The 17,335-nt window shown below is 38.0% G+C and overlaps 2 protein-coding genes and 1 long non-coding RNA gene across 3 annotated transcripts; 2 read left to right on the top strand and 1 right to left on the bottom strand.

Annotated features, from left to right (window-relative positions):
- Positions 1 to 699: 699 nt before the first annotated feature.
- On the top strand, positions 700 to 6,114 carry LOC124156572 (protein l(2)37Cc). Its single transcript, XM_046531197.1, has 7 exons — positions 700 to 795; positions 1,087 to 1,187; positions 1,256 to 1,417; positions 1,999 to 2,141; positions 3,136 to 3,252; positions 3,342 to 3,437; positions 5,520 to 6,114. Exons 2-7 carry the CDS (start codon positions 1,100 to 1,102, stop codon positions 5,733 to 5,735), a joined length of 822 nt encoding a protein of 273 aa, XP_046387153.1. The 5' UTR covers positions 700 to 795; positions 1,087 to 1,099; the 3' UTR covers positions 5,736 to 6,114.
- Positions 6,115 to 10,287: 4,173 nt separating this feature from the next.
- Positions 10,288 to 11,399, top strand: LOC124156569 (ER membrane protein complex subunit 4). Its single transcript, XM_046531196.1, has 4 exons — positions 10,288 to 10,386; positions 10,497 to 10,647; positions 10,715 to 10,832; positions 10,905 to 11,399. Exons 1-4 carry the CDS (start codon positions 10,328 to 10,330, stop codon positions 11,099 to 11,101), a joined length of 525 nt encoding a protein of 174 aa, XP_046387152.1. The 5' UTR covers positions 10,288 to 10,327; the 3' UTR covers positions 11,102 to 11,399.
- A 4,357-nt stretch (positions 11,400 to 15,756) lies between these two features.
- LOC124156571 lies at positions 15,757 to 17,324 on the bottom strand. Its single transcript, XR_006864347.1, has 3 exons — positions 17,098 to 17,324; positions 16,378 to 16,431; positions 15,757 to 16,301 (listed from the first exon to the last, which is right to left on the bottom strand). It is a non-coding gene; the product is annotated as an uncharacterized LOC124156571 (long non-coding RNA).
- Between the last annotated feature and the right edge of the window lie 11 nt (positions 17,325 to 17,335).

Raw genomic sequence — 17,335 nt, 5'->3', positions numbered from 1 at the left:
GTATTTATACTTGCACCCGAACCCCCCCCCCCCTCCCTCCCCAGCCGTAATTCCCAGCTGCGCCCCTGATGCTGGGATTCTCTTTTCGATAGGGGCACGACCAAAAAAAAACCTTTTCCACTTAAAAACATGGTATAGTATACTAATACTGTCGAAACCTACTAGCCATAGGAAAATTCAGCACTGTCACTTTGGTAAGTACCATGCTTTAAAAAATATATTTTCCGACAAAAAATATGTGGAGATGGTTTGGGCAATCGTCTTCCATGGTTTGGATTTGATAGTAAAGAATGCCGACATGGAAGAAGGAGGGGGCCTCCTTCTTCCATGTTTATGACGAATTAATTATTTGGCAGTTAATGTGAAACTGGATTAGAAAAAAATTGTCTGGTCTCATAAATGGCTTCTATTTCGATTTCTAACCTGAAATATACCGTTTTATCCCTCAGATTCGAAGAAACAGTCATAAAATATATTGGCACTGTAAATAAAGTTTCATATGTTGGCGATGGTTAAGGATGTATACTATCTACCTCTCATGACGTAAGGAGTCTCCTAGGCAAAATTTGGAGTATAGTAATATTAAAACACTTTAAAATAGCAATGATTGGCAGTCGCTCGAGCATTAGACATCTAATTCTATTTCAAGAGATGTGGTAAGGTTGGTACTTGCTTATCTTAACGTGACTTGCGCTTCGCGATGTGCTGAACCGTCTATTGTTTTTTAATTCATGGTTTCATGGTCCTTCGTTGAATTTTGGGTCGTTTGTAGTCTGCAAGACGTGAAATAAAGCTGTAAGTCTTTTACCCTGAATATAAGCCTCAAACTCTTTGTATTTGTACAATAAGTATGATTATTACTTACTGCTTCGTCTGTATTTCTGTATGTATATCTTCTCTTATTAATGTAGCGTCCCACGAGGGACATGATGCAAGTCCGTCGGCTTCCTCGTAATAGATTGATTATGATTTATGTTTATAATCCATTTTTATTCTCATCACTTATAAAAGTTTCGCAGCAAGCTGTGTATTTGTGTTTGCTTGCTGATTAGTTCTGCATTTTGATGGCAGTTTACTCTTCAATAGGTAATTCGGCGACATGGCTGCACAATTTTTTAGCAGAATCGGCCAATTGGGCCTTGGAGTTGCTATCGTTGGTGGTGTGGTGAACTCAGCTCTATACAATGGTAATTCAATGAGAAATTATTTTCATAACTTCAAAGTTTTTGCGGTCTCTAACTTATTGTACTTGCAGTTGACGGAGGCCATAGAGCAGTAATATTCGATCGCTTTGCCGGAGTGAAGAATGTTGTTGTTGGCGAAGGCACTCACTTTTTCGTTCCTTGGATTCAGAGGCCTATAATTTTTGACATTCGGTCGCGACCCCGGAACGTTCCTGTCATCACGGGAAGTAAAGGTATGTGAGTCGGTTAACTGATCTTTATGATTTTCAAATTAGTGCGGATTACATTGATTCTTTTGAATACCTAATTATTCTGACAAGTTAGCATTAAACCACGTCGCTTTTTATTGATCATTTTCTCGTCACATGTTTTATTTTAATTTATTTGCTTTTGCCTTCATTGTGGCGAAAATAGTTAACTATAGGGATGAGTATCGTGTGTAGAACATCCCTCCTTTACTTTCTCTTGAACTCCGGGAATGCGCGTGAATTAATGTTGTTAGAGGTGGAAATTAAATAAATCATGGAGGTATATGCTATTAAGCGTTATGTAATCACCAGAGAAACCGCAAAAAAAATCCCCATTACTGGCAGTGTGCCACCATTTGAAGTCTCGATGTATGATATCCCGTTAGGCGTGATGTGAGGGAACGTTTTGATGAATGTAAATTCCATGCTTCATCATTTCACACTTTCCTCAAATGTTTCATTTCATCTTACCTTTTTACAGATGCTTTCACAATCCCTGTAATCTTTTCTTTGAATTTTCTAATTTGATTTCTTTCTAATGTTTTTTTATTTTATCAAATTTTCAGATTTGCAAAACGTTAACATTACGCTTCGTATTTTGTTCCGGCCCATCCCTGATCAGTTGCCAAGAATATACACAATTTTGGGTGTTGACTATGATGAGAGAGTTTTGCCATCTATCACCACTGAAGTATTGAAGGCTGTTGTGGTAAGTATTGTCATGTTTGGAGTGGTGTTAAACAAGGTTTTAGTCATGTGTCAAATGAGCTGGTATTTTTTTTATAACTAAAGGCATTGTTAAATTGTGCATTAACACATATAAGTTAATGTATAAATGCATGAAAGTTGGGTGGTTACTTGGTGAATTTTTTCATGTATTCTGACGAGCCTGAGGAATGGCCAAACTAGGGGTGTCAATTTGTCAATTGTTGTCAATCAACTTTTATCAATTGGTAGATACTTATGAATTAAAGAATTGATAGGATGACGATGTTTTAGGTTCTGTTTTATAATTTTATCGGTTAGCATGTATGGTTTATGGAGTTCTTCATTGTCTCTAAAAGCCTCAGAAAATTTAAACCCATGGTTATGGATGTTAGGTTTTTTTCTTCTGTGACAACAGTGGCTTTTATTCATGTCTCAAGACTTGTATTTACTTTTCCATTTTCTGTATGTGGTTGTAACACCACCTGAATGTGAAAATTTACTGATTATTAATTTTTTAAAGTTATTTTGATAATTTTGTCTTCTGCCTTGGTGATAAACCTAATTCCCCCCCTTTCACATTCTTTCAATGTCTGTAAGTCTTAAAGAAGAGGCAAGACATGTAGCTCTAGGTTGAATCAATACAACTTGGGACTATGTCTAGCTTCTCTCTTTGTTTGAATCGTTTCATTTGTCTTTCCAACTTGTGGTGAGTCATCAACATGATAAAATATTTAGGATAAATTTTGGATATGGTCTTAATATTGCTGTTTCTGGTATTTCTTAACTGATATTGTAATTTTTTCAATGACCCAATGTGGGTTAGTTTTCAAAGCAATAAGTCTCAGTAGGAAATGTTTAGACCATCTTAAAATTATTCCAGTGATAAAGCCCAAAAGTTTTCTGTATAATTCTTGAATAAGGACTGCCATATTTTTTCATTTGCTCATGATGCACTACCAATAGAAACATCTATTTGATTTTTTTCCCATTTTTAGGCACAATTCGATGCTGGAGAGCTTATCACTCAGCGAGAAATTGTATCTCAGAAAGTTAGTGAGGACCTCACGGAACGTGCCTCCCAGTTTGGTGTTATATTAGATGATATCTCAATTGTAAGTACATTAAGGAAAGAACGACCATGCTGAAATACAAATGTATGCATAAAAGAGTTAAAATAAAATATGCTATAACTTTTTTTCAGACCCATTTAACATTTGGAAAAGAATTCACCCAAGCTGTTGAGTTGAAGCAGGTTGCTCAACAGGATGCAGAACGGGCGAGATTCCTTGTGGAGAAGGTAATGTTTATGCTATCATCAGTGCCATGCTCTTCTTTTGAGTTTTGTCCTGTGATCCACCAGAGTATGAGGATTGTTCAGGGAGTACAAATGCATTGTGGGACAAAGATAAAAAAATGTTAAGTCTTGCATCAATTAGGAAGGATTATCACTATAACCCAACAAATGCCTTGGTCAGTTACATAATGGTGTGACAGTAGCCTAACTTGTCAACCACTGTGTCCTCCATTTCTCCCCAAGCTGGTGTGAGGTTGGCTTATTAATTTGGTTCCTCACTTATCATAAAAATTGGTAGCTAGTATCTGTTGCTGGCTCGTGGGAACTGACAGATCTGAGTTAGTTGATAGCCATTAATTTTTCAGATATTCTAATCAGGGGAGGGGGTAACTGTACATACCATTAGCTAAAGAAGGGATTATTTGCATGCATAATCTCTATCAGCCTGAAATTTAAACTTCAGTCGTCTGATTGGAAAATTCATGGAATCTGTCTTTGGGTATAGTTTTTTGTTGGAAATATGAATTGCCCTCATTTCCTAAAATATCAGGACAGATGCTAGAGAATCAAAAGAAATGTAAAATTCAAAAGTAGACTCATGGTGTTCTGCTCCTTCATGGCAAACCAGTCCCCACATCTCCTGGGTTACTCTGTATCTACTCATGCTATTGCAGTGGGATTTTATGACTTACCCACTGGTCCTTAATTTTCGAAAGTGAAGGAGTATTTTGGTGGAAGGACAATGATGAGGCCATGTATATTATAAAACAGTGGTTTCAGTACTTGGAATGGGGAAAGTTTTATAGTCTTGGACACAAAAATCTTACCACCCAGGAGCCGAAAAGTTTTCTAAGTTCCGAATCGACTTGGATTGGGCAATGGCATTGAAGCATTCCAGGCAATATCACTTTGCTGATCAAACTCCATTCTGCAATGAGCTGCGTACTCCTTTTTGACCCCACTAGATAAAAGGCCCTTCCTCCAAATGCAGAGGGTTTGTTGCTTTCTGTTGCAGAGGCATCGCCAATTAGGGATTTAGAAACTTATCGACTCCTGGGTGGTAATATTTTTGTGTCCACGACTGACAGTGAGGATATGCAAAGCTGGTGCTCAATCTTGAGAAGTACATACATACAGTACATACATATTTCACGCTTTTAGATTTTTAAATTCCGATATATATTTTTTGCGATTAAATGAAAAGTGAAAATTTTCAAATGCATGAAAACGTGACGGCTTAAGTATAAGTGCTGGGAAAAGCCTGTGTGATGTCATTCTGGTTCCGGCTGCTGCTGTGTGAGGCCACCTTGGTGCAAGGCTATGAGCGCTGCTACGATGCAAGCTTCTAGCAGGTAGCAGAGTACCCTGCTAGCAGGTAGCTCTTGGCTTAAATAAGGATTATTAATACCCTATCAAATGAAGGAAACTTTCCGACCATAGACAATTTTAATAAGTGATTGTGAAGAGGTTTCCCTGAGCTCTGTGCCTCATGCATGCCTTGGTATTCTCAGACGATGTAAAATTCCTGACTACTCATATAGCATCTAGGTCCCTGTGATGGCACGTGGAGTGGCACCACATGGGCACCAATCTGGCCTTTTTCAAATGAGGTTAAAATTGACCATTAACATTTTATAACTGGGATTTCTAAAACCAAACAATTCATATATGTATTATGAATACACTAATGGTGGGTAACGAATCGCAATGCCTTTCGTTTTCTTTGATGAAGGAAACTAACCTAATGACACACTGGACTGAAGTTTGGCAGACTAAACACATGGCTACTACCCTATTGGATATAAATGAAAAATATGTGAAAGATTAACCTGCTGTATTACGTTCGAAGATAAATTAGTTTGTTGTTTCATTAATAATATTTTTCAATCGATTAAAGCATAAAATTTGTTGTCAATTAGGTAATTTTATATTGATCTTTAGCATAAATAAATGGGTCCTCTTGGCACCATAATCCAGTTTTTATGAGGTAGTTTTGGCTTTTTTTAATTTTTTCTCTCCTTGGTATTACATGCTAGCAGTTCTAAGAGACTGAGACTTAAATTTTTTCATGTCTTATCTCTATAGGCTGAGCAGCAGAAGAAAGCGGCTGTGATAACTGCTGAAGGAGATGCTCAAGCTGCCACTCTCCTCGCAATATCATTTGGTGAGGTAGGGGAAGGTCTAGTTGAACTCCGTAAAATAGAGGCTGCAGAAGACATTGCCTACCAGTTATCAAGATCACGGCAAGTCGTCTACTTACCCCCTGGACAAAATACATTACTGTCATTGCCGCAGCTGTAAACGTTTTGTAGGACTGGTTGGAGAGTAAGTGCGTGGCTGGAGTTTGAACTCCTTGTCAGTGGAGGCATCAGTGCAAATGGAGTAGTGGTCAAGATATCCTGGTGGTTCATCTCACTATAAAGGACTGAACTGAGTTGCAATCAGTTTGTTATATTTTCCTCTCCTTTTCTTGGGCCATTCAGTAGATGTGTCTGCATTTAGCAAGAATTGCTTGCATTTCAGCAATTTTGTTGTACAAATCAGATGAATGTATAAAACTGTTAACAATACATGATTTTTTTAAATTTCACCATTCTTTACATGTTCAATGCAGCTACTCAGTTGTGATGTAGTGCCCTTTAATTACCTATACCTCAATAAATTTTTTCTTTATATTGAATGAAGATAATTTTCTTAACTAATGCTGTACGAGGTTGAATTTATATTTACAACCGACCTGGTAAAGCTCCAGCAAGTGGGTGAGGATGCCTTTGGTGAGAGCCTGGATTCTCTTGGTGGGCTTAACTGATGGAGTACCCAGAGAGAGAGAGAGAGCCATAGCAAACTTAACGTTTCAAAAATATAACTGATAACTTCAGGCTAAACTTCGTGAAACCTCTCCATATTGGAAATAGAGAATTAAAACTGTAAGGTACACTATAATTTAATTATGGGCACAACCCGGGTTTCGTAACTTGGTTGCCTGAGATGCCTTGGTTACCTGACGATGTAACCAAGGTACGAAACACAGGTCGTGCCTATTATTAAAGAAAAGTGAGCCTCACAAAGTTTTATTTCCATTAACGTTTCAAAATGTACACAGAACTGTACTATTTCTGTCAACAAAAACATGCAAGTCATGGGTAATTTGAGCCCGTGGTGCCAAGCAGTGGTGGATCAATTGGGGGGGGGGGGGGTATTTAGAAGGCCATAGCCCCCCCTTGGGTATCCAATTTACACTAGATAGAAGTGTAATTTTTTCGGACCCCCCACTACTACTGGTAGGTTAGCCCCCCCTTGTCCCTATTCTGGATCTGCCACTGGTGCCAAGACATTATGTCATACAATCTGGCAGGGGATTCAGGATTATTCCTTTGCAGAGACCCAATAATTGGACAGTCACAAGATTTGGCAACCCTGCCAGCTGTTCACAACATTAACACTGAGTATCCAAAGTGCTAAGCCACACCTCCTGTCTTCTGTTCAGCAAAGGGGAAGTCATGTGTATCTCACTCCCACTAGCTGTAGCCACACCCGTTCAGCCACATAAATAATGAGTATTTTGTGGAGAATGATTTTAGGGAATTTATCTGTTTTGGGAATGCTTCCTACACTCGCATAAAAGAAAGAAGTTTCTGCTTCTGTGCTTGGTTGATACATTCTGTTGATTGCATGTATCTTTTTGCTTTTCAAAAATATGAATTCCTTAAGGCAGGGTGAAACTAATTTAAAAGATGATTAAACATTTAAAGGCTGATGATTTTTTTTCTCCATTGTGACTATGCATTTGCTTAATTACTGCAGTGGTTTACATGCAACCATGTACACTCCTCTGTATTTAGTGATTTTCAATTGGGACAGTTGTTAAAAGGTTGTTCATTGCTATGCTACAGTTTGCATAAAAGTAACAAATGCTGGCGAAATGTAGCGGAATGAGATCCTGCGAGTATTAAAAGAATATAGAGATGGCACTTTTCCACACGTTTATTGAGAGAATGACGCATTTGGACCGTAATGTAATTATCATGTATAAAAAGGATTAGTTGTTCACGGAGCTGTATTAATACAGAACGGATGGGTGGAAGGGGAAGTTTAGGAGAGGTATGCGTCATTGGGTGGTGCGCTTTGGCAAAGGTATGGCAAGGAGTGGGGAATGTCCAAAAAATATTTGTTCGTTCATAAGATAAATGGCTCCTTGCACAATTTCCAGGTTTTTCTAAGTGTCCACTCTTCGGCCTTTCTCCCCTAGTAGAAAAAATTGTGTTCTTTTGGTGTTCTTTATATGTTCATTCAGTGTTCAAGTGTTCTTTTGATGTTCTTTTGGTGTTCTTTTATGTTCACCAATTTCTTGGTGTGTTCTTTTGATGTTCAATTTATGTTCTTTTTATGTTCATCTCAGTGAACACAAAATGAACATTTTTCTTTATGTTAATTTTGTGTTCCCTTTGAGTTCATTTTATGTTCACCATGGTGAACACAATATGAACATTTTTTTATGCGTTCATTTTATGTTCACTTTGTGTTCATTTTATGTTCACCATGGTGAACACAAATTGAACATTTTTCTTTATGTTCATTTTATGTTCCCTTTGAGTTCATTTTATGTTCACCATGGTGAACACAATGTGAACATTTTTTTATGCGTTCATTTTATGTTCACTTTGTGTTCATTTTATGTTCACCATGGTGAACACAAATTGAACATTTTTTTATATGTTCATTTTATGTTCACTATGTTGAACACAAAATGAACATTTTTCTTTGTTGTTCTTTAAAATAAACCAGTATAAAAATTCTCATTCCTTGGAGGTGATTGTGGATAACTGCAGTTCATGTGTCATGACAAGTAGCTTTACATGACACAAGTAATACAGATGATTTTGGAGACTTTGTCTACCAAAAATGAGTTTGAATTTCGCCATCTTGAAATCCACAAAACTGTATTTTTTTGCAGTTTTCCATTATATTTCTAGAAATTTAAAATAATGAATTTCCGGGAAAATTATCCCAAAATGAAGGCATATCATCAAAAAATGGACATTGAACGATCCGAGAATGCAATCAAGGAACACCTGAAAACACTCTCAATATGTACTTTATTGCATACTAAACAGGGATAAGGCCTGAGCATTTGGCTTCTACCAATAAGTTCGTTTCTAACAAAAAAAGCTGGTAATATAATGCTTTGAAACTTATCCAAACACTGACATCTGATTCCCAAAGATGTGAAAGTGTTCATGGTAATGATGAGACTTCCGTGAAAGCTTTTTCTTTGTTGTTCAACAAAATGTTCTTTTTATGTTCATTTTGTGTTCTTTTTATGCTCAAAAAAGTGTTCATTTTGTGTTCAAATTATGTTCTTTTTATGTTCACAGACGAGTGTTCATTTTGTGTTCTTTTTATGTTCTTTCTGTCACAAAACACATAAAAAGAACATAAAGTGAACATTCGGTGAACATAGAAGGAACACAATTTGAACATTAAATGAACATAAAAAGAACACTGAATGAACACACTTTTTTCTACTAGGGTCTCCACGTGGACGATCTCCGGGTCAAAATCACAATAATGTTTATCTTCGATGAGATGTTTTGCCACGAGAGAGGTGGTATCTCCTTTCCCCCAGCATTTTCTGTGCTCCTTCACGCATGTATGAAGCTACTGCCCATCTGACCGACGTACACTTTAATTATTACAGTCCTTGCGCTTTAATCTATGAACCCCTGATTGTTTAAGGTGTGGAATTCTATCTTTAGTGCAGCAAAGCAGCTTTCCCAAGGTGATTGGATTATAAAAGCAAGTTCAGAGTTTGTTATTAGGGATATGCTTGGCGATTTTGTAGGATATATCGCCAATGAACTGACTTTAGCACCACTTCCTGGTTTGAGTGGGGGTGGCACAAGGGCACAAAGATTTTTTATGGCAACGTCATTGTTTTTTATTTAAAAGTCTATACTCATTGGCGATATATCCACATTGAACCTGTAGAAAAGTGCCATCTCTATATTCTTTTAATACTTACAAATGCTACAGTTTGCCTTGCACCACGTGTCTTTTTATCACCCGCGTGCCTTGATTCATTTTTTAAGTTTTGCCAGAGAGATCATGCTTCCTGAGAGATTGTGCATTCATGTGCTATGTGAAATTCATACACGTTGGTGCATTACAAATATATATCATTCCTCCATGTTTGCAGGAAATATGGCATTTAACCCTTTGGAATAAAATTAAAAATACTTTTGGAGGGGTAAGTATTTATAATGAGCTGAATTTGTAATCTTGTGAGATATTCATAATAAAAATTTACTTTACTTATCTAGTAACCAAATGAAATAATTTATCATTAAAACCGTTGATTCTATTCTTTAAATGTACATTAGTACCCAGGAATGCTTATGCATTAGGTAAGCCTGGTTTACATGTCCAAAGTTGAATGCATGAAATTTGAATACATGGACAGCAACTGTGAAATGCTGTGCACCGATTAGTGTCATGATAGTGAATAAGAGTCACTGTCCACATACATGAGGGTTACAGCCGACTACTATAGCCGTTCAATTCAATGTGTAAACGAGGCTACAGAAAATCAAGGTACACATAAGAGTAGAGGAACAGATTGAAAGAAGGTAATTTTCCAGAGGAAAAGCGGCGTATGACTTTTTAATTCTTATCATTGGAGACCCATAATCAAGGATAGCAATCACAAAAAGTTTGAAAGATGAAGATGTTCCTGGGCATTGAAAAACTTGCTATAACCTTTTTGAAACTTGAACTCCCCGCGCCCTGGTAGTTTCGATCGATCGACCGACTCCAGTAGCTCGATCGCCAGTCAATCGACCTGTCAGTGAATTCTCGATTATCTCGATGCAATTTCCGAGCGATTTAACAGAATCATGGCTGCTGTCCGGTCAAGTCAAAAGAAATACAAGTGGGCCCTTGATTTTGGATCGAGGTGAGGTTCATTGAATGGAAGTCAATTTTTAGAGATTACCATAAGCCTCAAATTACATTTTTCTCTGTCCATAAGCCGTTGGTTTATAATCAATGCCATTAACTTTACAGGGGGAAACAGGATAGGAACTCAGATCTTGCATCTCCACCTGGATATAATCCGTCGGTCGGTCAAGTCCACACCGAAACTTCTCGCGAGTCGGATCCCAATCACCTTATCATAAAAAAATCATGGGACTTGGCGCTGGGTCCTTTGAAGCAGGTAGGTCTAACTTAGATTGGTATTTGTCGGCTTTGCTTACCTTGTTCTAATCCATTTTATCATTTAGGTTCCAATGAACTTATTTATTATGTACATGGCTGGAAATTCCATCTCCATTTTCCCTATCATGATGGTGGGGATGTTGATAATCAGGCCTGTCAAGGCGCTTTTCACCATGCAAAATAGTAAGTACCGTACAACTTGATGTCAAATAAGTGAAGTCGATCATATTTTTTATTGAAACTTCGTTTTGGCAGCATTCAAGATGATTGAAGGGAGTCATGCAGCTGGACAGAAATTCGTCTATTTCTTGGGAAACCTCCTTAATGTCGCATTGGCGTTATACAAGTGTCAATCTATGGGATTGTTACCGTCACATGCGTCTGATTGGCTTGCTTTTGTGGAGCCGCAGGCGCGGGTTGAGTTTTCTGGTGGGGGCGTTGTGTTTACCTGAGTTGTAAGTGTCCTCGTACTGGAAGAGGTAACCATTTGAAATCGGGAGACATTCCCTTTCATTTCCTCATTGTAAGTGTTGGAGAAGGTGCATTTACCGGTTGTGCATCGTGTCCAGCGTGGTGTCTTTCTGATCGTGGCTGTATTGCCTTGTCTGTGTACCCTATTTTACTATTTATCCAATGATTTGGTTATAATATCATTTTAATGTTTATTATGTGTATTGCGCATCTTGTTATCAGTTCTCTGTAAAGGCCTGTATTTTGTTTGATTTTAGAATACACACTGTTATTGTATAACTTTCTAAAGTTCAATGCTAAATTTCCCGCCTAATTCTCCCGTCTTCCCAGATTGTGCAGTATTAAAGATTTGATTCTTTAGGAGTGATACGTGCCTACTATTATTGACTTATGTAAGTATTATTGGGACTAAATGGGCTTATTGGATGGTTGACCCTGGCAGGTTGTGATATAAATGACAGTTCGAATAAATAAGTGATTTTCTGTAATAATTCGTGAAGACGAGGCAATCTAGTGTGGACACTCGAAAGTTGCAATGTGCTATCTCGATATTTGGGTAGGCAAGTAAGCATGTCCAGAGGCATGGAATGTAATGAGGGTGGGTGGAGGGTTTTTGAAGGGAGGTGCCTATTGGAGGGCTTTCAAGTGATGCACTACTGGTTGAACTAATAACCTGGGTTCAGCGTTCTGACTCTTAAATTGAAATCTTCCCTTGATTGAATTTCAAGGCAAGGAAGTATGTGTTTGTGATGTTCTCATGCCCACAGTAAGTACTATCCTACTAAACAGTGAATTTACTGTGGGTTTAGTGGGAGTCATGGTATAGAATATGATTTAGATACTTATAAATCAGAAAATGAACTGGAAAATAAAAATTTCATGTACACGTGGGAGGTAATTGGGTAAGATAGGGGAAATACCCCTAGGAATAACATTGACAAGTAAGGCTTTTGCAACTTAACCCCCCCCCCCCCAGGGGGGATGCAGTCTTAACAGTAACCTGCCTTTACACGAACATCGTCACCAAAAATATTTTCTGCCCATGCCTTACTGAAAAGAAATGCCAGGTTCAACGGATGATTATTGGTGTCAGTGGAATGTAAGTTAGTAATGAGAGAAGTGGATGAAAAGCTTCTATGATGTCAGTGTTTAGAGCAGCTAATTCATGATTTAGAAATCAGAATTAAAATCCCCATTGAGGCAAATGGTTTGTCCTCTGGGAAATGAAGTATTCTGAGAGCACTTGTGGGTGCCTTGGGTAAGGTTCACTGCCATCTGGTTGGTGTTTGTACATATTCAGAGAAAGAGGGGAGGAGATATAAGAATTATAGCGGCAAAAGATACACAAGCATATCAAATTGACCACCAGTAGTGGATCCAGGATTGGGATATGTGGAGGGGTGACCTCCCAGCAGTAGTGGGGGTTCAAAGAAAGTTATCATTATATCTAGTGTAAATTGGATGCTTCAGGTGGTGGCTACAGGCACCCCTATCACCTCTGAATCCCCCACTGTTGACCACTCAAATAAATGGAAAGTGCGGTATCTTCTCACTATGCTGTTTTACAATATTTATTGCAAAGAAGCTGACTTCATAGTGGCAAGGTAGTTTTCCACCAGCAGATTAAATCAATTAGCTGGGCAACTCATTTCTCTCTTTGATTGGCAAGGAAAACATGGATACGATGGGAAATATAATAAAAGGCTATTGAGAGCAGTGGGCCTGAAATATGTATAACAAATGACTCTTAGAAAAGTGAATATTACTGGAGGAGAGATTTTGTGATTGGGTGAGAAGGGTTCATCTGTTGGAGAAGCAACGCAGTCAAGATGAAGAATTTTCTCTGGGCTAGGAGGTGGGAATGGGTTTGCAATAGAGATTAAGAGATTGTGAGAGTGGTAAAAGTGCTGATAGTGGGTCCATAAAAAAGACTGGAATCACCTGCATGTTGGAGGATGAAATAAATGTGAAAAGGAGGATGCATGAACTGCCGACTGGCTGTTGAGGGCCAAGGTCAAGATAAAATGTGGTACTTCACTTAAGTTATTTCATAGCAGCATATCATTCCTCTTATCTGTATAATACTTATGGAAAATATTCAATTTTTAATCTCACCATATATCTCAGAGCAAACTCAATTCTATCCTAAACCGTAAAAAACAAACTAAAAACCTTCCTGAAAGTAACTCGATCATTATATTTCTGTTGATGCATGGCCATAGATGCTTTATTAACCATTCTTCTTATTTAAAGAGCATCGTAAGGCGTTCTTCATACGTGGAGAACAGTTGATATTCTGGCATCAGATGTATACATCAAAAAAATCCTGGATTAAATATGTATGATGCATATTGTTGCACCTCTTCTCTAATTGAAAGTTAAAATGAAATCTAAGGTACGCTATTACCTTTTTGTCTGAAGGCTTATGTAACTCATTTTATTTCTTCTTCTAAACTGCAACTCATTGCGATTGTTCTACCTTAACACGCTCGCTGCATAGTTGAATCTCCATTCCCTGGTTCTGAATGCAGGGTCCCCAAGGGTACTAAATTCCACGAGGTGTGACCCCCAGGTTCACCTTTAAGCACTGCTGAGAGGAGGCATCACACTCGGCGGCCAATGGAAGCAGATGGAAGATGGGAAGAACTTCTGGCAGTTCGTACCTGCTGCTGCAGGGGTGTACACTAGGGACCCTCTTAGTACAGTGCCAATAGACCTTTGTTTGCACTCATGCTGGGTCTTGGCACTGCTAATAGGGTAGTTTCCTTGATAAAAGAAAACGAAAGGCATTGATTGCGATTCGTTACCCACCATTAGTGTATTCATACTATACAAATTATTTGGTTTTAGAAATACCGGTTTAGTCGAATGGCAGTGGCCAATTTATCCTCATTTGAAAACGGCCAGATTGGCGCCCATGTGATGCCACTCCACGTGACGTCACAGTGACCTAGTTTCTATGTGTATAGATGTGGCATTTTTTAGTGTTTCCCCCCCAAAAAAATTTCTGGTACCCCTCCCCCCCCAGAAATTCCTCAAACTTCCTCCGAACTTATCCAAGGTTTTTCGCGCAAAAGGCCTGTAGCAAAAGGCCCTGTCTCGCAAAATCCTGTCTCCGGAAAATGCTGCCTCCGGAAAGCAGCATCCGGAAGCCAGCACCAAAGCCAAAATATAATAGTGTAAGGATTGATAAAATATCCCTCAGAAAGCTGTAAAACTCACCATTTTGAACCATTTATCTTAAACATCCACCATTTATTTATCTTGCACCTACCGCTTATCCTGGTGGGTATTCAATACCCCCACACACCCCGGTAAAAGTTGCACCTAAACCCCCCCAGCCTTAATTCCTAGCTATGCCTCTGTATGTGCGACCCATTAAATGATGAAGTGTTTGAGCAAGAGATTGAGGAGTTGCATGAACATAAGAGGAACTGGGTGATGAGGCTATTGAAGAGCCTTAAATAGAGGAAGAGGAAGTGGTTGTCATAACTCAATGAGCACCAGCATGAAAGATGGAATCTCTCCTGGCAACAAAATGTACTTTGCAAATCACAAACTGTTGAAAAGTAGACTGGTCAGAAGAAATACTAAATATAAAATATATAAAACTTCAATAAGTCTATTGTCACTAATGTTAGGATGTGAATGCTCGAAATTATCAATAGCAGAGGCACACGCACGGAGTTTTTGCGAGGAGGATCCTAAGAAAAAGTTTTGGACCCATACAAGAAAATGGAGTTTTTCGAAAACAATGAAGAATTTTACAGCCTCATAGATGGCCAAGATATTATGAGATTTTTCAAGTCACAGAGACTCAATTGGATGGGACATTTGATTAGAGTACCGGAGTAGAGAGTGACCAAGAGTTTGGGAAGGAAAATTGTCCAATGAAAAAAGAAGAGGACGTCAACGCCTAAAATGGTAAGGTGGAGTGGTTGCAGACCAGGCTGCTAGGAGAAAGAAGGCCATCAAGAGAGAGGAGTGGAGGAAAGATGTAAAGGAGGCTAAAGCTGACAAAAGGCTGTAGTGCCCAGGAAGAAGTGCTCTGTAATTTTCAAAACGCTAATATTTTTCAATGCATTCACTGTCAAACTGGCATGACGTATGCAGGATGCAAAAACCCAACCCTGCGAAACAATAAAATACACTAAATAAAGGATTGAAAGCAACAGCACGGCAGTGGCGGATACAGATGGGGGGTGTGACCCTTGCGGGGCCACCTACATTGCCAAACATTGCGGAACTACAATTGTAACTTTTTTATATCATAAGATGGAATTGTCTTGTATACGTGTATAATCACTTTAATTAAAACTTTCTGAAGCTCTGCCTGTGACTTGATTATTTTTCATTACAATAAAAGATAACTCAAGATATCTTTTAAGCCCCCCCCCCCCACCCTTTGGGGTTTCTCTGTATCCGCTACTGCAGCACAGCATATGTTGTAAGCAAGTGGTCCCAGGCTAAGTGATGTGATCTCCTCGGCTGAGAAGTGGTGCCACCTCTACAAGGTAAGATCAGCCATTAGGTTAGCTGATTTAAGCACGTAAAGCAAGCAATAGATTTTCAATGGTTTAATTTTGAACCATGTCCTGGCAACGGATTAAATATCATAATTAAATGAGAGCACGAATGAGTACAAAAATTTATTCCCTCATGGCTTGCATACCATAAATACATAAACCACAGTATGAAAACTTTACATATTTACAATAGGTGTGATCATGAAAAATATCACATGTCATTTTGCAACAGGTTTCACAAGAACCTAAAACTCAAAAGTGACAGTCATTTGATTCACCATAGGATGAAAACAAGTGCATTGATATCATAACACTAACATCAATAATCTTCACAATAACAGGCTTTTGAATATTTCTTTACAAGACAATTTTAACAAAAATCACCAATTTACACATAATTTCATTCTACAAAACCCGCGGAGAATGAGTAACGACTGACAATGGAAAATAAACCCCTAAAATGTAAATGTCTTATGCAACAGGAACACTTCATTCATGGCATTTAATACTCTATTAGCTAAATTGAATGTTTCCCTTCGATAATTTTCAATTCCACAAGAGCAATTTCAACAGGCTATTTGTCCGCTTTTTTATGTTGGTCTAGATAGGCTTTAAATTTTTCCCATAACTGTACAGGTTCATCAACTCTTGGAATCTATAAAAGGGATAGTATTAAGTTTGATACCTAATCGGAGAGTTTCACTCATAAAATTTCATATACGATATCATACCTCATAATTTTGGCTTAAGTACACCCCGGCGTACACGCCCGCACCGAAAGTGAGCTGGAAGAAAAGAAATTAGCATTATATTTTTCAATGCTCTAAACACCATCATAATCTTGCTTTCATTCTAATTTTTAATGGCATACATCGAACCAAGAGCATTAACTTGATGATAAATCACCATAACAAGACCACATTTTCTAGGACTAATATTTCGACGGCTACTGTAAGCTAAAATAATCTAAAGCCAAAAGTAATCTTAATTAAAATGAATAAATATAATATGCTTACAGCTCCACCTACTAATAAATGAACAGCTATGAAACATATTAAAAGACTGTTGTACAGGAATGTCAAAATTGTCATCGCAGCGAAAAAAGAATTCTGACTTCACGATTGCCCAACCCGGATTAGGTGGGATATATTTAGGCTGCATTTAAATAGACTATCTGAGGATCAGGAAGTGAAGACTCGATTGTGGTATAAATAAGCAAGGCAACTGATGAACTTAATCGACAGATTTACAGCATTTAAACCACCAATGTGCACTAAGATTTATAAAAATTAGAAATATAATATTAGTTTTCCATATTTCAATTTGAAACCGCGATAATCACAAAACCCAAATCAAATTTGACATTTATCACAGGGAATTGATACACATTAAAAAATTTCCGACAAAAGGCACACTTTAAAAATTTCTAGGCTACACATACAGGTACTCACTATGGCTCTGAACATTATGGTACGACAATTGATATTTTATACGACAATGAAATTTGGATATCTTCAAAGAAGAACGCACAGAAGAATGCAAATAGGTTCTTCTTAAGACTTAGGGAGTCAAATTGTATTCTTTTGCTCCAATAAATTATGAGATTCCAAATATTCTGGACATAAAGACAATCAATCTGTGACAAATTTGGGAACTATTTACATTTCGGATTTCTGACGTATTTTGTCG

Source organism: Ischnura elegans, chromosome 3 (genome assembly GCF_921293095.1).
Source record: "Ischnura elegans chromosome 3, ioIscEleg1.1, whole genome shotgun sequence".
In the NCBI taxonomy this organism is placed as follows: Eukaryota; Metazoa; Arthropoda; class Insecta; order Odonata; family Coenagrionidae; genus Ischnura; species Ischnura elegans.
The sequence above is the reverse complement of the archived record's forward strand: the minus strand, read 5'-3'. Positions and strand labels throughout refer to the sequence as shown.

What these genes read in the sequence shown, in the direction of transcription:
- LOC124156569 (XM_046531196.1), top strand. Translation starts at nt 10,328, where the DNA reads ATGGCTGCTGTCCGGTCAAGTCAAAAGAAATACAAGTGGGCCCTTGAT. An exon ending in GCCCTTGATTTTGGATCGAG is followed by an intron (nt 10,387 to 10,496) that starts GTGAGGTTCATT and finishes TTAACTTTACAG; the next exon opens with GGGGAAACAGGATAGGAACT. An exon ending in GCTTTTCACCATGCAAAATA is followed by an intron (nt 10,833 to 10,904) that starts GTAAGTACCGTA and finishes TCGTTTTGGCAG; the next exon opens with CATTCAAGATGATTGAAGGG.
- LOC124156572 (XM_046531197.1), top strand. Translation starts at nt 1,100, where the DNA reads ATGGCTGCACAATTTTTTAGCAGAATCGGCCAATTGGGCCTTGGAGTT. An exon ending in GAACTCAGCTCTATACAATG is followed by an intron (nt 1,188 to 1,255) that starts GTAATTCAATGA and finishes TTGTACTTGCAG; the next exon opens with TTGACGGAGGCCATAGAGCA. An exon ending in AAGTATTGAAGGCTGTTGTG is followed by an intron (nt 2,142 to 3,135) that starts GTAAGTATTGTC and finishes TCCCATTTTTAG; the next exon opens with GCACAATTCGATGCTGGAGA.